Here is a 16785-nt window from a genome sequence, read left to right as displayed (position 1 = left end):
AGCTGAATAAAATGTAAACATCACTAAAATTACAGCTTGAAGAGAGAACCTAACTGGGAGAACTCATCCTCCATCATTCCCTCCCTATGTCGTATTCTTTCTCTTTCCTCTTGTTCTCCTTGTCTCTCTTTTTCCTTTGTCTTCCCATCCTTCTCTTTCGTACCTTCCTTTCCCATTCTCCTTTCTTAATTCTTTCTTCCTTTTGACTCCGGCCTTCTCTTCCCTTTTGCACTCTTAATATTTACCCTCCCCCCTCTCTTTTCTGTTCCTCTGGCTCACTTCCTTTCTCCTTGCCCTCTTTACATCAAAATAAAAACATTACCTTCTTCAGTTTTTCTTTGAGTCTTATCCCCTGTGTTGCCTCACATTGAAAGTGTCTCTAAGAACAGTATCTGATGCTTGCTATGTTCAATTTGCCACCTTACTTCAACTATATATTTATGGGCTTTAAAATACATCTTGTGTATGTCATCTACTCCTAAGTGAATAACTATGACTATCTTGATCCATTTATTATCTCCGTTGCATCATTACTGCTTCTGCCCTCCTCATTTTTTTCTTCCCTATATCTTGTCCGACCGTGTCTGATCCTGATTTGACTGCCTGTGCTTTCCTTTTTTCTGTTCATCTATCAGGTACAGTTTACCTTTCATGACCTCTTTATGCTTCGCATCTCTAGATGTGTTAAAAGATTTTGGCTCTGCCAACAATGTCCACATCCAATTAATTCATTTTGAAAAAATAATCAGAGTTTGATGTCTCAGTTTTGCAGTTTCAGTTTGCATAAGGAAAAGCGTTTACATTGTTATGGCTTGGAATGCACTGCCTGAAGGAGCATAAGCAGGTTCAATATTAATTTTCAAAAAGGAATTGGATCAGTATTTGAAGGGGTAATTTTTGAAGAGTAGTGAGCAAAAGCACAGAGTGAAACTGATTGTGTAGCTTCTTTAAAATTGTCACAGACACAACAGAGTAGTTGGTCCCCTACTTTATTATATGATTTCATATGGCCATTAAAATTGCTTATTTAAGATGAAGAATGCTGCAAAAGCTGTTCTTTAGATAGTATGCCTTCTGTCTAGTGATGAGGTTTGAATTGAAATTTCTGCTAGGCCTAAGTGCTGGGAATTTCCAGCTAGTCTGTATCATGGGAGTTGAAGTTCTCACCCTTTTCCTGTGAACCTTGTACCCATAGTGTCCTCATCAGGATATAGATAAGCAGCAGCTGGCAAAGTGGGTTTTGTTAATATTTTGTTTCTGCTATATATCGCTTATATATCTATGTATGATAGGATGTTTGCAGTCTCTTGTTAACCTTTTCACCATTATAAATTGCTAAATGCACATTGACCGTGGGATCTTGTCATACTGTCATTATACCTCCCACCTGGGTAACACCATCGACAGGAGGGTGTAAATGCAGAGGCATTTTCTATTATCATTGATGTAGAAATTTGAAGTATAAAGATAAAATGAAGTGCCTTAAAATGCAGTAAGTCTGTATGTTCTGGTCCAAATATCTGCTGCCCTTCTCCCTCTGCCTTCCAACCTTGCTTTGCTTGGCCACACTTGTTTTGGGCTCCCTGCATTTGATAGAATGAGCAGATAGCGAGATAAGTGATAATTCTGAGTTATGTTGTTTAAGTGAAGGGTTTTTGGGATCACTGACGTTGACTCATAGCAGCAGGGTCATCTGGGCACATCCACATGGCTTTTTGATGCTGACTCTGGCCATTCTGCACCATGCAGAATGATACCCTGTTTAAGTGCTGATTCCCAGACACACAAAGTGGGCAAAACCAACCTGGGCGATATTGCACCAAATAATTGTTTGGGAATGACAAATCCATTTGATAGAAATAAAGGGGAGAAAAATAATGTAAATTACTGGGGAAAACGATTTGGAAAGATTTGCACTGGAGCTATTTGGAAGAAACAATGAATTAGGAAAGGAAGAACAAAAGACAGCTCCCATCTTAAATGAGTTTCATGAGTGGCCTAGAAGTAATATTACTAATACTGGGAGTTGGTATAACATTCAATAACAATATGGTCAGCAATACATCAACTGATATTGATCTAATCAATTTGGTGTGGTTGGAATTTTCAACATCAGAATCTGCAGTCCAGGCCCCAATCTGTCATGCTGTTTCTAAATCATGATATCAACCAGCACATGATCTTAGATTGTTTAGTTTCTATGCCATTGCCTTTTACAACATGAAAGTAGCGTGTTTTGCTCAAAGGAGGCAAGTGGGGAAAGTCAGTCTCGGAATGGGATATGAGCATTTTAACGCAGAAGATGCAGCTCACTGACTTCTGAATCTCATTAAAACTTCAGAAGAAGTTTTAAGAAAGGCTCCAGCGTGCGTGCACTGCCCATTCTTCAGTGCAGTTTAATTAGGTTGTTGCTTGTTACACATATAGTCTGGTGGTGAATATCAGTGATAACCTGAGCTCCAGCTCCAAAATCATATAAAGCCCCTTGACCTGTGGATTTTTGACAGTTTGATTTACCCCAGCTTGCATTGCTGTTAGGTTATAACAAGGTTTCAGTTTCTCCATGGCAATAGGTTTGGTTCATATTTTTAGTTTACATGTTTCATTCTATTTCAAAAGCAGCCAGTCTGCATCTTTGTTCTCTTTCAGGTTCATCCCAAGAATTAGGTTGTCAGCGTCGGCCTACGAACCTCTAGAGAAAGTATCAGCTGCCCTTATTAGGACGTTACACATTTGAGTAAATCAAACCAATGCTGCTCATTTGATTACAGGATTCCTATTTGGCAATGCTGTTGACAGTTTGTGTTGCAGCAAGCATTGACTGATCACGTTCACAAGGTGGTCATAAGGCAGACAGAACAAGCCAGAGATTGGAATTTTTAACACTCAGTGCAGAAAAGAATCCCCCAACCTTGGCTGTTGCTCAGTTCAGCTGCTGGCACTAGCACATGCAATATATTGGCTGCATCAAAACAAATAACCAGCATTCACAGCTGGGGCAGGATATCAGCGTCAACCTCTGACAAAGGCTTTAAATACCATGAAAATTGCAGTAATGAATTCACAGTTTCACCATCTGTGGATGATGTGCGCAAAACTGACTGGGTAAAATTGGTGTACCAGTGGACCATGCAATTTTAGGCAGTCGCCAAAGAGGGCCATTGTCTCGTTTTTAGTTTTATCACCGCCCTATCTTTGAGCATCAAGTACAGGCGGCCATGCTGCAGCAGCAAGCAACAGTTCAAATCTTGAACTCAAGCGCAATGTGTGGCTTTTAGTCTGTCAGTTTGTGAAAGGGGTGGCTTCATTTCGGGAGCACGCCCAAGAGGTTTTGCACAATAATCCAGTCAGACCATTAAATAATTTTATTTTTGACATCTGCTGAGATTGACAAGTTGCTAAAAATTACGAACTATTCCACCTCAAGCAGGAGACAATAACAGGAGCATTGTATAGTTCCCAAAAGCATTGCCACAGGTGTAGAAGCCTGAAGTGTTTTGAATTTGTCACAGGAAAGCTGAGCGGTTGGTCACGCACACGCACATTCTGCACTTTGACCTGCAGCTTTGTTCCTTTTCTTATACAGCTTTTTTTTCCCTGCCTCCCTGTAAGTGAGTGCTTGCTTTCACCTCTTTTCATTGTGGACTCTAATTTATTCTTGTGGACCTCACATTCTTTCTGTATCTCTGTTTCTCTCCTCCTCCAGACCTCTCCACCTCCACACCCCCCGCCCCACCCCGCTGCCTCCCAATCCCCTATCCCCCATTTAAAACAGTTGTTTTCTTAAGTCATACAGATCATTTCATGGAGGCCAGGCCAACTCTGACAGTTACGATATCAGTTGAACAAGCTATCATTTTCAGAAAATAGTCCAGGAAGTGAAATGGTACAGATGATAAATGATTTGAGCCTTGAATGTGCTGCCAGTGGATGAGGTAGAAGCAGATATGATAACGTTTAAGAGGCATTTAGACAGACACCAGAACATGTAGGGAATAGAGGGATGCAGACTATGTGCAGGCTGATGGGATTAGTTGAGAATGACATCATGGCTGGTACAGACATGGTGGGCCAAAGGGTCTGCCCTTGTGCTGTACTTTTCAGTGACAGAGAAGTAACAAAGCATGAACTTATTTGTCTTATCAGGTGGACAGATTCCTTGATCTGAGTTTTTATTGTGAAAAACAAAAAAAAATTCTTTAGAAGATTCATTTTGCTTTTTTTTCTTTTCTAATACTGACTGATGTAGTAATTAGTGCAACTAAAAGGCATTGCCAGAATAATTCTTTAAATTCAGGACTTTGAGCAAACCTGAATAATGGTGCAGTCATTTCTGCTATTAGGTTACTGCTTAAGAGTTGTTTATTTCAAATGTGCACAAATAAAAGAAATGCTTCAACATTTGCTTTGACTATTTTTAATGTATTGCAACATATTTAAACATTTATCATTGGATATATGTCATGCCCACACAAATATGGAATACCAAAAATCATTGGGAGGGAAGGCCAGCTGAACAAAAAATAATAAATGCCTGGACGGGTGCAAACACCACGATTCATGTTCCCAACAGGGGGTAGGCTTATGGAATTTCCCAGAGGACCTGGGCAAATTTAAGGGTAAGTTTAAAGATATTTTTGGTGAATTTTTTTTGTGTGGTTCTTATTTCCTAAACCTTAGCCTTCTACTGCGAACTTGGGTTAGTGAGAAACAAGATAGCAAATGAACACTTGTTTTGAAAGCTCTTCAATTTAGTTTGTTCTCCTTGCTTATTGTGTTTCTGGCAGCATATCTAATGAGTATTTGCTCAGAAGGATGTTTGTTTCCAGGGTAATTGTCATTTAATCTATTTTTTTGAATAAGTGGTATTTCAACTAGTCAGATGGTAATGTGACATACACTTTGCATGTATGATGCTTTCAATTTACAAGGATACACACCAGAGGCAACACTTCTGATTATGTGAGTAGATTGTGAGGGAGCATGAGACTGAGTGACCAATGGATGGTTAATACCTTCAAAGATTTATTTTCCTCCATTTTCATCAAAAAGACTGTAGGTACCCTAATATGGAGGTGAATTCTCTAAGGAGAATGAGGATGGGGAATGTTTGAAATTACAAATAAGGACTGGACAAATAAGCTGAGACTTGGAGGACTTGTGCATGACCTAGTTGCACGGCATATAATGGTGCTTAAGAAATAGTTAAGGATGTATTGGAATACCCACACCTTGCAGAAGACAGCTATTAAGCCAATATGTTATAAAACTACAGACATGCGAGAAAATACATCGCCCCTCCACTGTTCGTATTGTGTCTCAATCCCCTGTATTGTGAATATGACTGTACTCTCAAGTGTCCTGTAACATTAATATTATTGTGCCCTCAATTATCCTCTACTGTAATCCTCCTGTAGTATTGACATCAGGGTACCCTCCGTTTACCTTTACCATTATTATCACTATTGTCAGTCCTCCTTTACAATTGATACCACTACCCTCAACACACCTGCACAGTTAACAACACTGTGTTCACAATTCCCTTGTACCATTAATATCACTGAACCCTCGGTCCTCCTGTAACATTAATATCAAAAACTTTAATCATGTACTGTTGATATCACTGTACCCTCAATCTTCCTGTGCCATTACCATCACTGTACTCTGAGTCCTGTATTGTTAATACCATGGTAACTGCAGTCCCCTTACACTGTTAGTGTATTGCTAAATTCAGTACTGACTTTTTCCCAACTCCATTGTGTTTTATTTGCTAATTTGTTCAGTTGAGCCAGTTCTATATCATGGAAAATTCATCGTCATCTGCATGATATCTGGGTATGTTCTGCTACCATACAGGAATATTGTTGACTGCATTTCTAAAATCCCAATATTCTGTAGTAGATGGATTATCCTTGTTCACTTGAGAGAATTGCAATGGGTTTCTGGTAAGCACTGTAGACTCATCCCTTTGAATGCAGTTTTCAGTTTCTATAAATGACTTGGATGAAGGGATCGAAGCTATGGTCTGTAAATTTGCTGATCAGGCAAAGTTAGGTTCCAAAGTAAATTGTCAAAAGGACATAAGGAGGATACAAAGGGATATAAATAGGTTAGGGAGTGTGCAAAGATCTGGCAAGTGGACTGTAATGTGGGAATGTGCGTGTTTGTCAATTTCAGCAAGAAGAATAAAAAAGGAAGCATTTTATCTAAGTGAACTGAGTTTGCAGAGAGATGCCCTACTGCATGAATCACAGAAGGTTAGTATGCAGATACAGCAAGTAATCAGGAAAACTCATAGAATGTTATAGTCTATTGTGAGGGGAATTGAAGAGAAAAATAGGGAGATTATGCTTCAGTTATACAAAGCATTGATTGGACCACATGAAGAACTGTAAATGCATTGAAAGCAGTTCAGAGAAGGTTTAGTTTAGAATCCCTACAGTGTGGAAACAGGCCCTTCAGCCCAACAAGTCCACACCGAAGAGTTTGCCACCCAAGCCCATTCCCCGTGACTCTACATTTATCCCTGACTAATGCACCTCAAAGGTACGAGACAGAGGGTGCTGGTGGAGGGTTGTTTTTCAGACTGGAGGCCTGTGACCACTGTATTGTCACAAGGATTGGTGATGGGTCCACTGCTTTTCGTCATTTATATAAATGACTTGGATGTGGGCATAAGGGGTACAGTTAGTAAGTTTGCAGATGACACTAAAATAGGAGGTGTAGTGGACAGCGAAGAAGTTTGCCTCAGATTACAACGGGATCTTGATCAGATGGGCCAATGGGCTGAGAAGTGGCAGATGGAGTTTAATTCAGATAGATGCGAGGTGCTGCATTTTGTGAAAGCAAATCTTAGCAGGATTTATACACTTAATGATAAGTTCCTAGGAAGTGTTGCTGAACAAAGAGACCTTGGAGTGCAGGTTCATTGCTCCTTGAAAGTGAAGTTGCTGGTAGATAGGGTAGCGAAGAAGGCATTTGGTATGCTTTCCTTTACTGGTCAGAGTATTGAGTACAGGAGTTGGGAGGTCATGTTGCGGCTACAGGCCACTGTTGGAATATTGCATGCAGTTCTGGTCTCCTTCCTTTTGGAAAGATGTTGTGAAACTTGAAAGGGTTCAGAAAGGATGTTGCCAGGGTTGGAGGATTTAAGCTATAGGGAGAGGCTGAATAGGCGAAAACTGTTTTCCCTGGAGTGTCGAAAGCTGAGAGGTGACACTATAGAGGTTTATAAAATCATGAGGAACATGGATACGATAAATAGACAAAGTATTTTCCCTGGGGTGGGGGAGTCCAGAACTAGAGGACATAGATTTAGGGTGAGAGGGGAAAGATATAAAAGAGACCGCAGGGGCAACGTTTTCACACAGAGGGTGGTACGTGTATGGAATGAGATGCCAGAGGAAGTGGTGGAAGCTGGTACAATTGCAACATTTAAAAGGCATCTGGATGGGTATATGAATAGCAAGGGTTTGGAGGGATATGGGCTGGGTGCTGGCAGGTGGGACTAGATTGGTTTAGGATATCTGGTCGGCATGGACAAGTTGGACCGAAGGGTTTGTTTCCATGCTGTACATCTCTATGATCCTAACCTGCACATCCCTGAACACTACGGGCAATTTAGCATGGCCAATTCACCTGACCTGCTCAACTTTTGGACTGTGGGAGGAAACCGGAGCACCCGGAGGAAACTCACGCAGACACTGGGAGAATGTGCAAATCCACGCAGAGTCGCCCAAGTCTGGAATCGAACCTGGATCCCTGGTGCTATGAGGCAGCAGTGCTAACCACTGAGCCACCGTGCCTAATACTTGGTATGGGCAGGATGTCTTGTGAGGATAGGTTGAATAGGATAGGCTTGTATCGGCTAGAGTTTAAAAGATTAAGGGGCAGCTTGTTTGATTCTTTAAGATCCTGTGGGCCCTTGACAGGGTAGATGTGAAGAGGATGTTTCCTCTTGAGGGAGATTCCAGAATTTTAAAAAAATCGACCTTCACCCATTTAAGACAAAAATGAAGTGATTTTTTTTCTGATATTTGAGTCTTTGGAACTCTCTTCCTCAAAAGGCAGAAAGTTTGAATAATTTTTGGGCAGAGGATGAGAAATCCTAAAAAAGTGAAGGGATGAAAAGTTATTGGAGTAGGCAGAAAAGTGGAGTACTCAGATCAGTGACGATTTTATTAAATGGTGAAGCAGGTCCGAGGTCTACTCCTATTTCATATTTTCATAATATGTAAAGATTTTCAAAAGAAAATAATGAAGTCTAATATCACTTTCCTTCACAGTGTTTCAATGAAATGTCTTTATGAATATTTGACTACAATGTGTTCTTCTCAATTTCATAGCGTGGTAAAAGCTTTGATGCTATTAAACTTGTCAGTACCATCTCATTGGCTCATAAATGCACACCCTTAGATTACTAGCCAGCGCTGGAAGATTACTGAACAACAAACCTAATGCAAAATATCCTCAAGCAATCAGCCTCGTGTGAGGGGCCTGTCTCTGACATAGTGATTTGTCTGTGTTCTCAATGCTTTCCTTCAGGTTTTATCTAATCTGATCATTCAATTTTTCAGATGTTGGAATCATTTAAATGTCCCCTTGTCCTCCTTAGCAGTCCTTTGACTAATCAGTTGACCTGATTCTGGTGGTCTAGAGCACATACCAGTTAGTAATTATTTCCCCAAACCATTTTTTACCTCTCCATATATCCAGTGTATCCACAGAGTCATAGAGAGGTGCAGCATAGAAACAGACCCTTTGATCCAACTCGTCCATGCTAACCAGATATCCTAACCCAATCTAGTTTCATTTGCCAGCACTTGGTTCATATCCCTCTAGACGCTTCCTATTCTTATTACCCATTCAGGTGCCTTTTAAATGTTGTAATTGAACTACCCTCCATCACTTCCTCTGACAGTTCATTCCATATGCGCACCACCCTCTGTGTGAAAAAGTTGCCCCTTAGGTCCCTTTTAAATCTTTCCCCTCTCACCCTAAACCTATGCCCTCTAGTTCTGGACTCCCCCCCCCCCCCCCCCCCCCCCCCCCCCAATCCCAGGGAAAAGACAGTGTCTATTTATTCTATCCATGCCCATCATGATTTTATAAACTTCTATAAGGTCCCCCCTCACTTTCCAATGCTCCAGGGAAAACAGCCCCAGCCTATTCAGCCTGCCCCTATAGCTCAAATCCTCCAATCCTGGCAACATCCTTGTAAACCTTTTCTGAACCCTTTCAAGTTTCGCAACATCCTTCCAATAGGAGGGAGACCAGAATTGCACACAATATTCCAAAAGTGGCCTGACCAATGTCCTGTACAGCTGCCACATGACCTCTCAACCCCTACACTCAATGTTCTGACCAATAAAGGAAAGCATAGCTAATGCCGTCTTCACTGTTCTGTCTACCTGCGACTCCACTTTCAAGGAACTACAAACCTGCACTCCAAGGTCTCTTTGTTCAGCAACACTCACCAGGACCTCACTATTAAGTGTTTAAGTCCTGCCCGGATTTGCCTTCCCAAAATGCAGCACCTCACATTATTCCGAATTAAACTCCATCTGCCACTCCTCAGCCCATTGGCCCATCTGATCAAGATCCTGTTGTAATCTGAGGTAATCTCCTTCGCTGTCCACTACACCTCTAATTTTGGTGTCATTTACAAACTTATTAACTATACCTCCCATGTTCACATCCAAATCATTTTTATAAATGACAAAAGGCAGTGGACCCAGCAACGGTCCTTCTGGCACATGACTGATCACAGGCCTCCAGTCTGAAAAGCAACCCTCAACCACCACCCTCTATCTTCTTCCTTCAAGCCAGTTCTGTCTCCAAATGGCTAGTTTTCCCTGTATTCCATGAGATCTAACCTCCTGCTGTGATTTAAAATAGCAACATAATTCCTGATTTTGTAGTTACAATCTCATTCCTCATCTCTTCTACTGCTCTTTCCTCCCTTTGTTTTCTGAAATACTCCTTATCAACAGAACAACTCTCTCAAACTCTCCAACAAAAACTGTGTGCTGGAGAAAGTCAGTAGATCTGGCAGCACCTGTGGAAGTAAAATGGGTCAGCATCATTTCCAGTTCTGAAGAAGGGCCACTGGACTCCACATTAAATCTCTTCTCTCCACAGGTGCTGCCAGACCTGCTGAGTTTCACCAACACTCTGTTTTTGTTTCAGATTTCTGGCATCCACAGTTTTAGTCTGTCAAACTCCCTTTGTAAGTGTAGCCAAATGAAAGACTTTGTGTCTGTTGGACCATCTATCACTATGAGCCATCTTTCTCACTGATACTTCCCACTGGTTAGGAATTTCTTTATTACTTCATTCCCTTTGTTTATACAAAGATTAAATCAATATTTCAAGTACTCTTTTCTGCTTTGTTGTCATTAAAAAAAAGACTAGAAATTAAACTTAAACAATACCCCATCTTATTTGTTCCAATCTTCTCAATTGCCCTTCTTCTCCTCTGCAAGAACAAGTGTAGCAAGCTTGTTTATTACAGTATGCCTTACCCTTATTAGGTCTCTGTTAAGGTCCAAGCCACAGGATTTTGTTCTCGCTCTGTGCTCTCCCTGAAGGCAGTCAGCTTTGAGCCCTACCTTGGTCTTTTGAAGGTTGCCTTCGAGAATGCAGCCAACTAAGCTGGTCCTTGAATTCAGCCCTCTGACACTGTCATGTGTATTACTTCTGGCATCTTTGTAGATTCACTTCACTAGATACTGCATACACAACCAGCTCCTTATGCATTTTGCATGACTATTTGCTCTACCACTCTTTCATGCTAAATCTACGACTAATTTTCTCACTTACTTGACTTGATTTTGTGGATTCACCCATTTCAACACAATGTTCATCTTAGGCCAAATTCATGTTTTCCTCATTCAACACAAGCCCCTCTTGTCATTATTTTTCGTGTCTCACAACTGACATTGTTGCTGAACAGGTTAAAAGCCTTTCCAGCTATTCCATAGCTGCTTCCATAGCATGGCCATTCCTCATGCCACAATCTCTCTCAATATTTCAGGAGTATAAGTTTCTGCCTTAGGGTTAGGCAGTTTGTCAGCTTCTTTTTAGCTTGGATCAAAACATGATGGCACAAGCCCTGAAGCCTTTTACCAAGTCTGTGTGGGAGAGCAAATGGAGCATGCACTACCTGCAATTTCATCCCTTCTGCACCTGTGGCATGCTTTCCTCAGCACTAACCAAATTAGTTTCAAATGTGCTTTTTAAAGTGAGGCATCTGTATTTATGGATTTGTTTCAGCTTCCAGAAGAAGCACATATTTAGTTGAAGAACAACATGCAAATTAAGAACAGGAGTAGGCCATTTGGTCCCACAGGCCTGTACAGCCTTTCAATGAAATCGTGGTTGATCTCACTGTGACCTCCACTCTACTTTCCTGTCTACCCCCACTCTCCCAATAGCCTTCGATTCCTTTGTTAATCAAGAATCTATCTTATTGAACCTTAATTCAATGACCCTGCCTTCACTGCTCTCTGCAGGAAAAATTGCCACTGACTAATAATCCTCCAGCAGAAAAGGTTTCTTTTAATCTCTCTCTTAATGGGAAATCCTTTATTTTTAAATCATGTCCCAGAGTTCTAGTATCTCCCACAAGAGATCTGTAGCTTCTCCCATGAGAGGGAACATCCCCTCAACATGCACCCTGACCAGCCCTTCAGGAACTTGTATGTTTTAATGTGATCACCTCTCATTCCTCAAAAATTTTAATGGATGCAGGGCCAACCTTTCCTAATAAATTAAACACCCTCATCCCAGTAATCGGACAAGTGAATCTTCTCCGAACTGCTTCTAATGTCATTATATCCTTTTTTTAAGTAAGGAGACCAAAACTACACTTTCTCCAGCTGTGGTCTCACTGACATCCCTTACGACTGTAACAAAACTTGCCTATTTATATGTTGGATTCTCCTTAAAAATAATTGCCACCATTCTTGTTTGCCTTCCTAATCATTTGCTGTACCCTTTTGTGATTCATGTCCAGGACATCCAGATCCCAGTGTACCACAGAGTCCTGCAATCTGTCAACATTTAAATCAAATATTGCTTTTCTATTCTTCCTGGCAAAAGTGTAGTTTTTAAATTTGGGGTCTTTGACAGCTCTTTATTTTTGTTCGTGACATAACTGCAATTCTGATCTTTTCAATGTCGTTATCTGCATTTATTCATATCCTTTGGAAACTAATGTTGGTATAAATCAGTGACATTGAAAATTGTGTCATATCTGTTGAAGCTATCCTGGTTATTGAGATCTCTTTAAGATCTGTTTGCATTTTATTACGTACCTGTGGCTGATATCAAACTGAATTGAAACTCCACCTTAGCTTCACAGCAGCCCCACTATAGTCTAATGGCAACTTAGCACAGTGAGAAACCAGAATTGTTTTGGCTGCTGTTAGATGTTGGGTATAATTTGAAATCCTATCTTACCTTTTTTCTGTGTTTTTTATTGGATTCTCTGATAGAAGAATTCCTATTGTGCATCATTTCAGCACAAGATTGATTGACTATAAAATACATCAGGACCTTGATATAGTGACAATACTGGTATGGTATCTAGAGCATTTTCCACATGATTTTCCACACTCAGGTGAATGTAGCTGCTTAGTGATATCATGACTTCATAAAGAAAGAGTTAGAATGTTGTACTCTTGAGCGGATGACCGCATTGCACCTTGTTTTAAGACGCAGTCCTGCCACACCATATGCCAAGTCAAAGCGAGGACATCGAGAGGAGGACCAAGAGGACCTGACCAAGGACATGGATGAACCCTCCCCTGTCCCCAACGTAGAAGAGGTCACACTACCGAAAAGTGGTAATATGTTTTTCTCGTTTCGTGCTTTTAGTCAGTTTGAATTTAACTTGGCCTATCGATTGTACATAATGCTATGGTCACTTTTGCAATTGGAAGTACATTGAAACTTCTCAAAGTTTATCTTATTTGAATTGTCCATAAACTAGCCACCTCCTTTTAAGTCTAGGTTGGATTTAGTTCCAAACACCAAAGCTGTTCAGGCTAATGTTCACCTTGATACCCTGCCCAACAGCCACCCAGATTGTTTTCAATTTTAATTTCTGCTCTGCTGTACTGCAGTAACAGAATGAAGGATAGTGAGTTATTTTCAAATGTTAATCAAAGATTTAACATCCCGATCTTTTATCCTGTTCTCTTACTATTGATTGTACTGCGTGCTATGGGTGTAACTTGTAATTTCAAGTCCTGTGCCAATTTATCAAGTGAACTGCCAAAGAATGTTGCCTTTGAGAGTCCTCAAGTGTCATTAGAGTATTCCATGCATTGATTCCACAACTTTTAGGGCTTTATGAACTGTGTGTACTGATACTCTCTGGAAATATTTTCAAGTCACTGGATTTTGTGCTAAGACCAAGATAATCTCTAGGGTGGAGGAATAAGACATAAATCTAGTGAAAACCAGTTTCAGCAAATAGGTTAAGAGATAGTGTGAAGCTAACCATAGTCAAATTGATATCCCACAGGATAGTTTCGGCATCACTGGATGTGAAAAGGCGACTCAGTAATTTATATCAGGATTTTATTTTGAAGACTGGTCATAAATGCTGAATGGAAGGTGGGGAGTGTGACAGTAGATTCACAAAGCTCAGATCTTCTATTTTGCTAAAATATTCACAACAGTGCAAGTAACAAGTATGCAAACAGTGATTAGGCCAAATGGCTTGTCTCTGTACTGTTCGTTCTCTCTGACTTAGGGGAGGGGCTTGCAGCCATAGAGTGGGAAAAAAAAACAACTTCTGCATCACATAGAAGTTTGTTAGATTCAATTTCAATGGGGAAAATGATAAGTGCAAGGGACTACCATTTTGCTTCTCAACAGCAAGGATTATTTTGCAAAGTCCTATGCACAGCTACAGTTCAACTTGGGGTGTAAACTGTCCTTGGGTATTTGTATCTGGGCAATTGGTTTATTAGATTGTAATGGAGATCACCAACTTGAGTGTGCACCTGGATGTTGACATGGTATTCAGCAGTGGACATTCTAGTTTTCACTCAGCAATAATGTCTGGAGTGGGGTCCAGACGTATAATAACATGTATTCATAACAACTGTGTCTTTACAGTGCCTTTAAATGAGAAAACATCTCATTTGACCTTCTGACAGAAGCAGCAATGTATTACTGAACCAAAGTTCACTCTGCTTATGTCAACAAACTGATCTTCATAAATTATACGCCCTTCAAATCTATTTCAATATCATAGTAAAGCAAAATGCTGCAGATGCTGGAAATCCAGAATAGGAATAGAGAGACAAATACTCTGGTTGGGCAAGACCTAGGGAGCAAGAAACAAAGTTAGTGTTTCAGGTCAATGGCCTTTTGTCAGAACTGAAAGAAGTTGAAAATGTCTCAGTGAGTCATTTGTTAACTGCACATTTACTGTTCAGACTCCATAAATGAGCTGACAGCCCTCAATAAGATATATTTTATTTTCCAATCTGACTAGAGGGTTCTTGGAACTCAGTCCAATATTGCCCTGTAATTGCTGCCCAATTTTATGCAGGTACAGATATTTCATTCAATATTTCATACACAGCGAGGGATGAATTTGATGAAGTCAGGGCGAAGAGTCAACCTTCACCCAGACTGTGGATAGATCAGGCTTGAGAGGCAGTGAAAATAATATGACCAACCTCAATATCCAGAGGATGTCTGGATCAAGTTGTCTTTAAACAAAGCACATAGTTGAATGGCAAGATTGAATGTCTACATCTTGATGGTATCAAAATACACAGTAAATGTGTATTTGAATAGTTTCACAAACTGTAATGTAAATCTGAGTTATTCCATTTAATTACAGCAAAAGGAACCAATGAAGATTGCTGGAGAAATATTAGAGTAGGTTAGTATAGTAACAATAAAAGGGTGAAGTGGAGAATGATTGACATTTGTCTATCTTTGTGTGCATAAAATGTACTCAGTCAGCTCTAAGAAGTCGCCTGCCAATTGCTTTACATTTGTATTAAATTATGCATATGCAGAGCATGCTGGAGTGTAAGTTACCTGCTTTAGAATATTCGTTGATTTATTGCCCCATGTTCTCCTGAAGAAGTTGGCATTTAACAAGAAACAGCAACTCAGCGTAGCTAGTGTCACTTAACAGTGTTAACTTGCTTCAAGAAGTAATGATGCGAATCATACGGTTAGTTATTACTGACTAGAGACATGTTGCTAAAGCAATCATCAGGACAAACAAAGTCCTTTAGAATTCTGACATCTATTCAGTTTCACATTGAATAATAAGTGTCATCTGTAGCAACTGCAGGGAGACCTCTGGCATGCAGGCGGCAGTCATAATTTGAGTATCGCTTGTAATGATGCCACAACTTTGTAAGATTCGCACTCTATGTTCTGGTGACAGAATTGGAGGCGTAATTCAGGCAGCCATGAATGTAGGATAGGATACTGAGACATTGCTGCAATGCAATGGTGTGGATTAGAGATCAAGTGGGTGGCTTGGTTATTGCCACCAGTCCCTTTCCATGAGAAACTGGTCAAAGCATGTATGTCCCACAGCTTATATCAATTTATTCCAGGCAAGTCCATCTGAATCTATAGTGCATAGGGGTAGATAGCCAGAGGAATCCCAAGCAGGTTGTCCTTCCTGCTTACTCCCTCTAATAAAGTGCCCTCTCGAAGCAGAATAAGAGAAAGAGCCTCGGCACAAGTACATGTAGTACAGAGGCATCTTGTGATAAGCGATACATCTTTGTCATTATTAGCAAAGCCATTCACATCAAGTACCCCATGAAGCCCTGTTCCTCTGTTGGAAGTTGAAGATTTCATGATACAATTAGATGAGCAGGGTACTTCACTTCAAACTTGGTGAACATTCATCCTAAAGCTAGAGTCAGTGGTAAAAATACAGAAAATCTGGCCTTTTATCTTATTACTACCTTTTGAGCCCTGCTGTGCGCAAATCAGCTGTTGCTTTTGCCTGCAAAATAAAAGGTGACTGCTCTTTAAAGTGTTGATTTGATTGTGAAATGATTTAAGCTAAAAACATGAAATGCACTGGAAAAGTCTATCTTTCCTGGAATAGAGGCACAGCATCCACTGAAACTTTGCAGTCATTAATTCTGTACTTACTTTCATTACATAAAAAGAAGTAAAATAATAAAAATAGCAATGGGATAAAATGGGCAATAAAGGTTTGTGAGTTCATATTGCTTCCTACTAAGTGGTTTGCACACACGTTATTGGAAGATTGCTTCATTGACAACCTAGTGAGTCCATTTTGATGGTACACCAAGTACTGCACTCAACTTTCGCTGACTTGTCATCAATCTCCTCCTCCTAATGCTGCTCTTCATCCATGTTTAGACAAGTAAGTGTTTTCATGAAAGTGTGCAGAATGCCAGTGCCATTCTTCCAGCACTCTTTATAGCATGTTACACATTCTGCTGCAAAATAAACAATAGAACTGTTTGAGCACACCAAAGGTCTGCTCAGCAATGCTCCTCAAGTTCACATGCTTTTTAAAAGAATTCTGTGTGGTGTGGTGTATATCTGGCAGATGAATTTTGAGCGAATTACCACCAAGAATTATAGTCACTTTCATTGTTTGAACTGTCAACTGCCAAAGCAGATCACGAGCCCAATATTTATTCCTGTTCAAACCACTGGGATGGAAATCAGGCAGGTTCTCCAACAGGCCAGTTGCTACGCCAGAGGTTGGCAATCTACTGTGCCTGTTTACTGTTCAGTGATGGTAAAAAT

The 16785-nt window shown here is 40.4% G+C and overlaps 1 protein-coding gene across 5 annotated transcripts in view; it reads left to right on the top strand.

The window, feature by feature from the left end:
* LOC132805832 (SWI/SNF complex subunit SMARCC2-like) overlaps nt 1–16785 on the top strand; it is a 157866-nt gene that overhangs the window by 66267 nt on the left and 74814 nt on the right. For 4 of the 5 annotated variants that reach the window (XM_060821125.1, XM_060821124.1, XM_060821128.1 and 1 more), the window contains one exon: nt 12718–12848. In XM_060821125.1, coding sequence (XP_060677108.1) covers nt 12718–12848 — 131 coding nt within the window. The remainder of the gene's footprint in view (nt 1–12717; nt 12849–16785) is intronic. The other variant, XM_060821126.1, reaches the window with a different exon arrangement.

The sequence above is a fragment of the Hemiscyllium ocellatum genome, chromosome X (genome assembly GCF_020745735.1).
Source record: "Hemiscyllium ocellatum isolate sHemOce1 chromosome X, sHemOce1.pat.X.cur, whole genome shotgun sequence".
Classification (NCBI taxonomy): domain Eukaryota; kingdom Metazoa; phylum Chordata; class Chondrichthyes; order Orectolobiformes; family Hemiscylliidae; genus Hemiscyllium; species Hemiscyllium ocellatum.
Note: the sequence above shows the minus strand (reverse complement) of the source record. Positions and strands in the feature narration are given on the sequence as shown.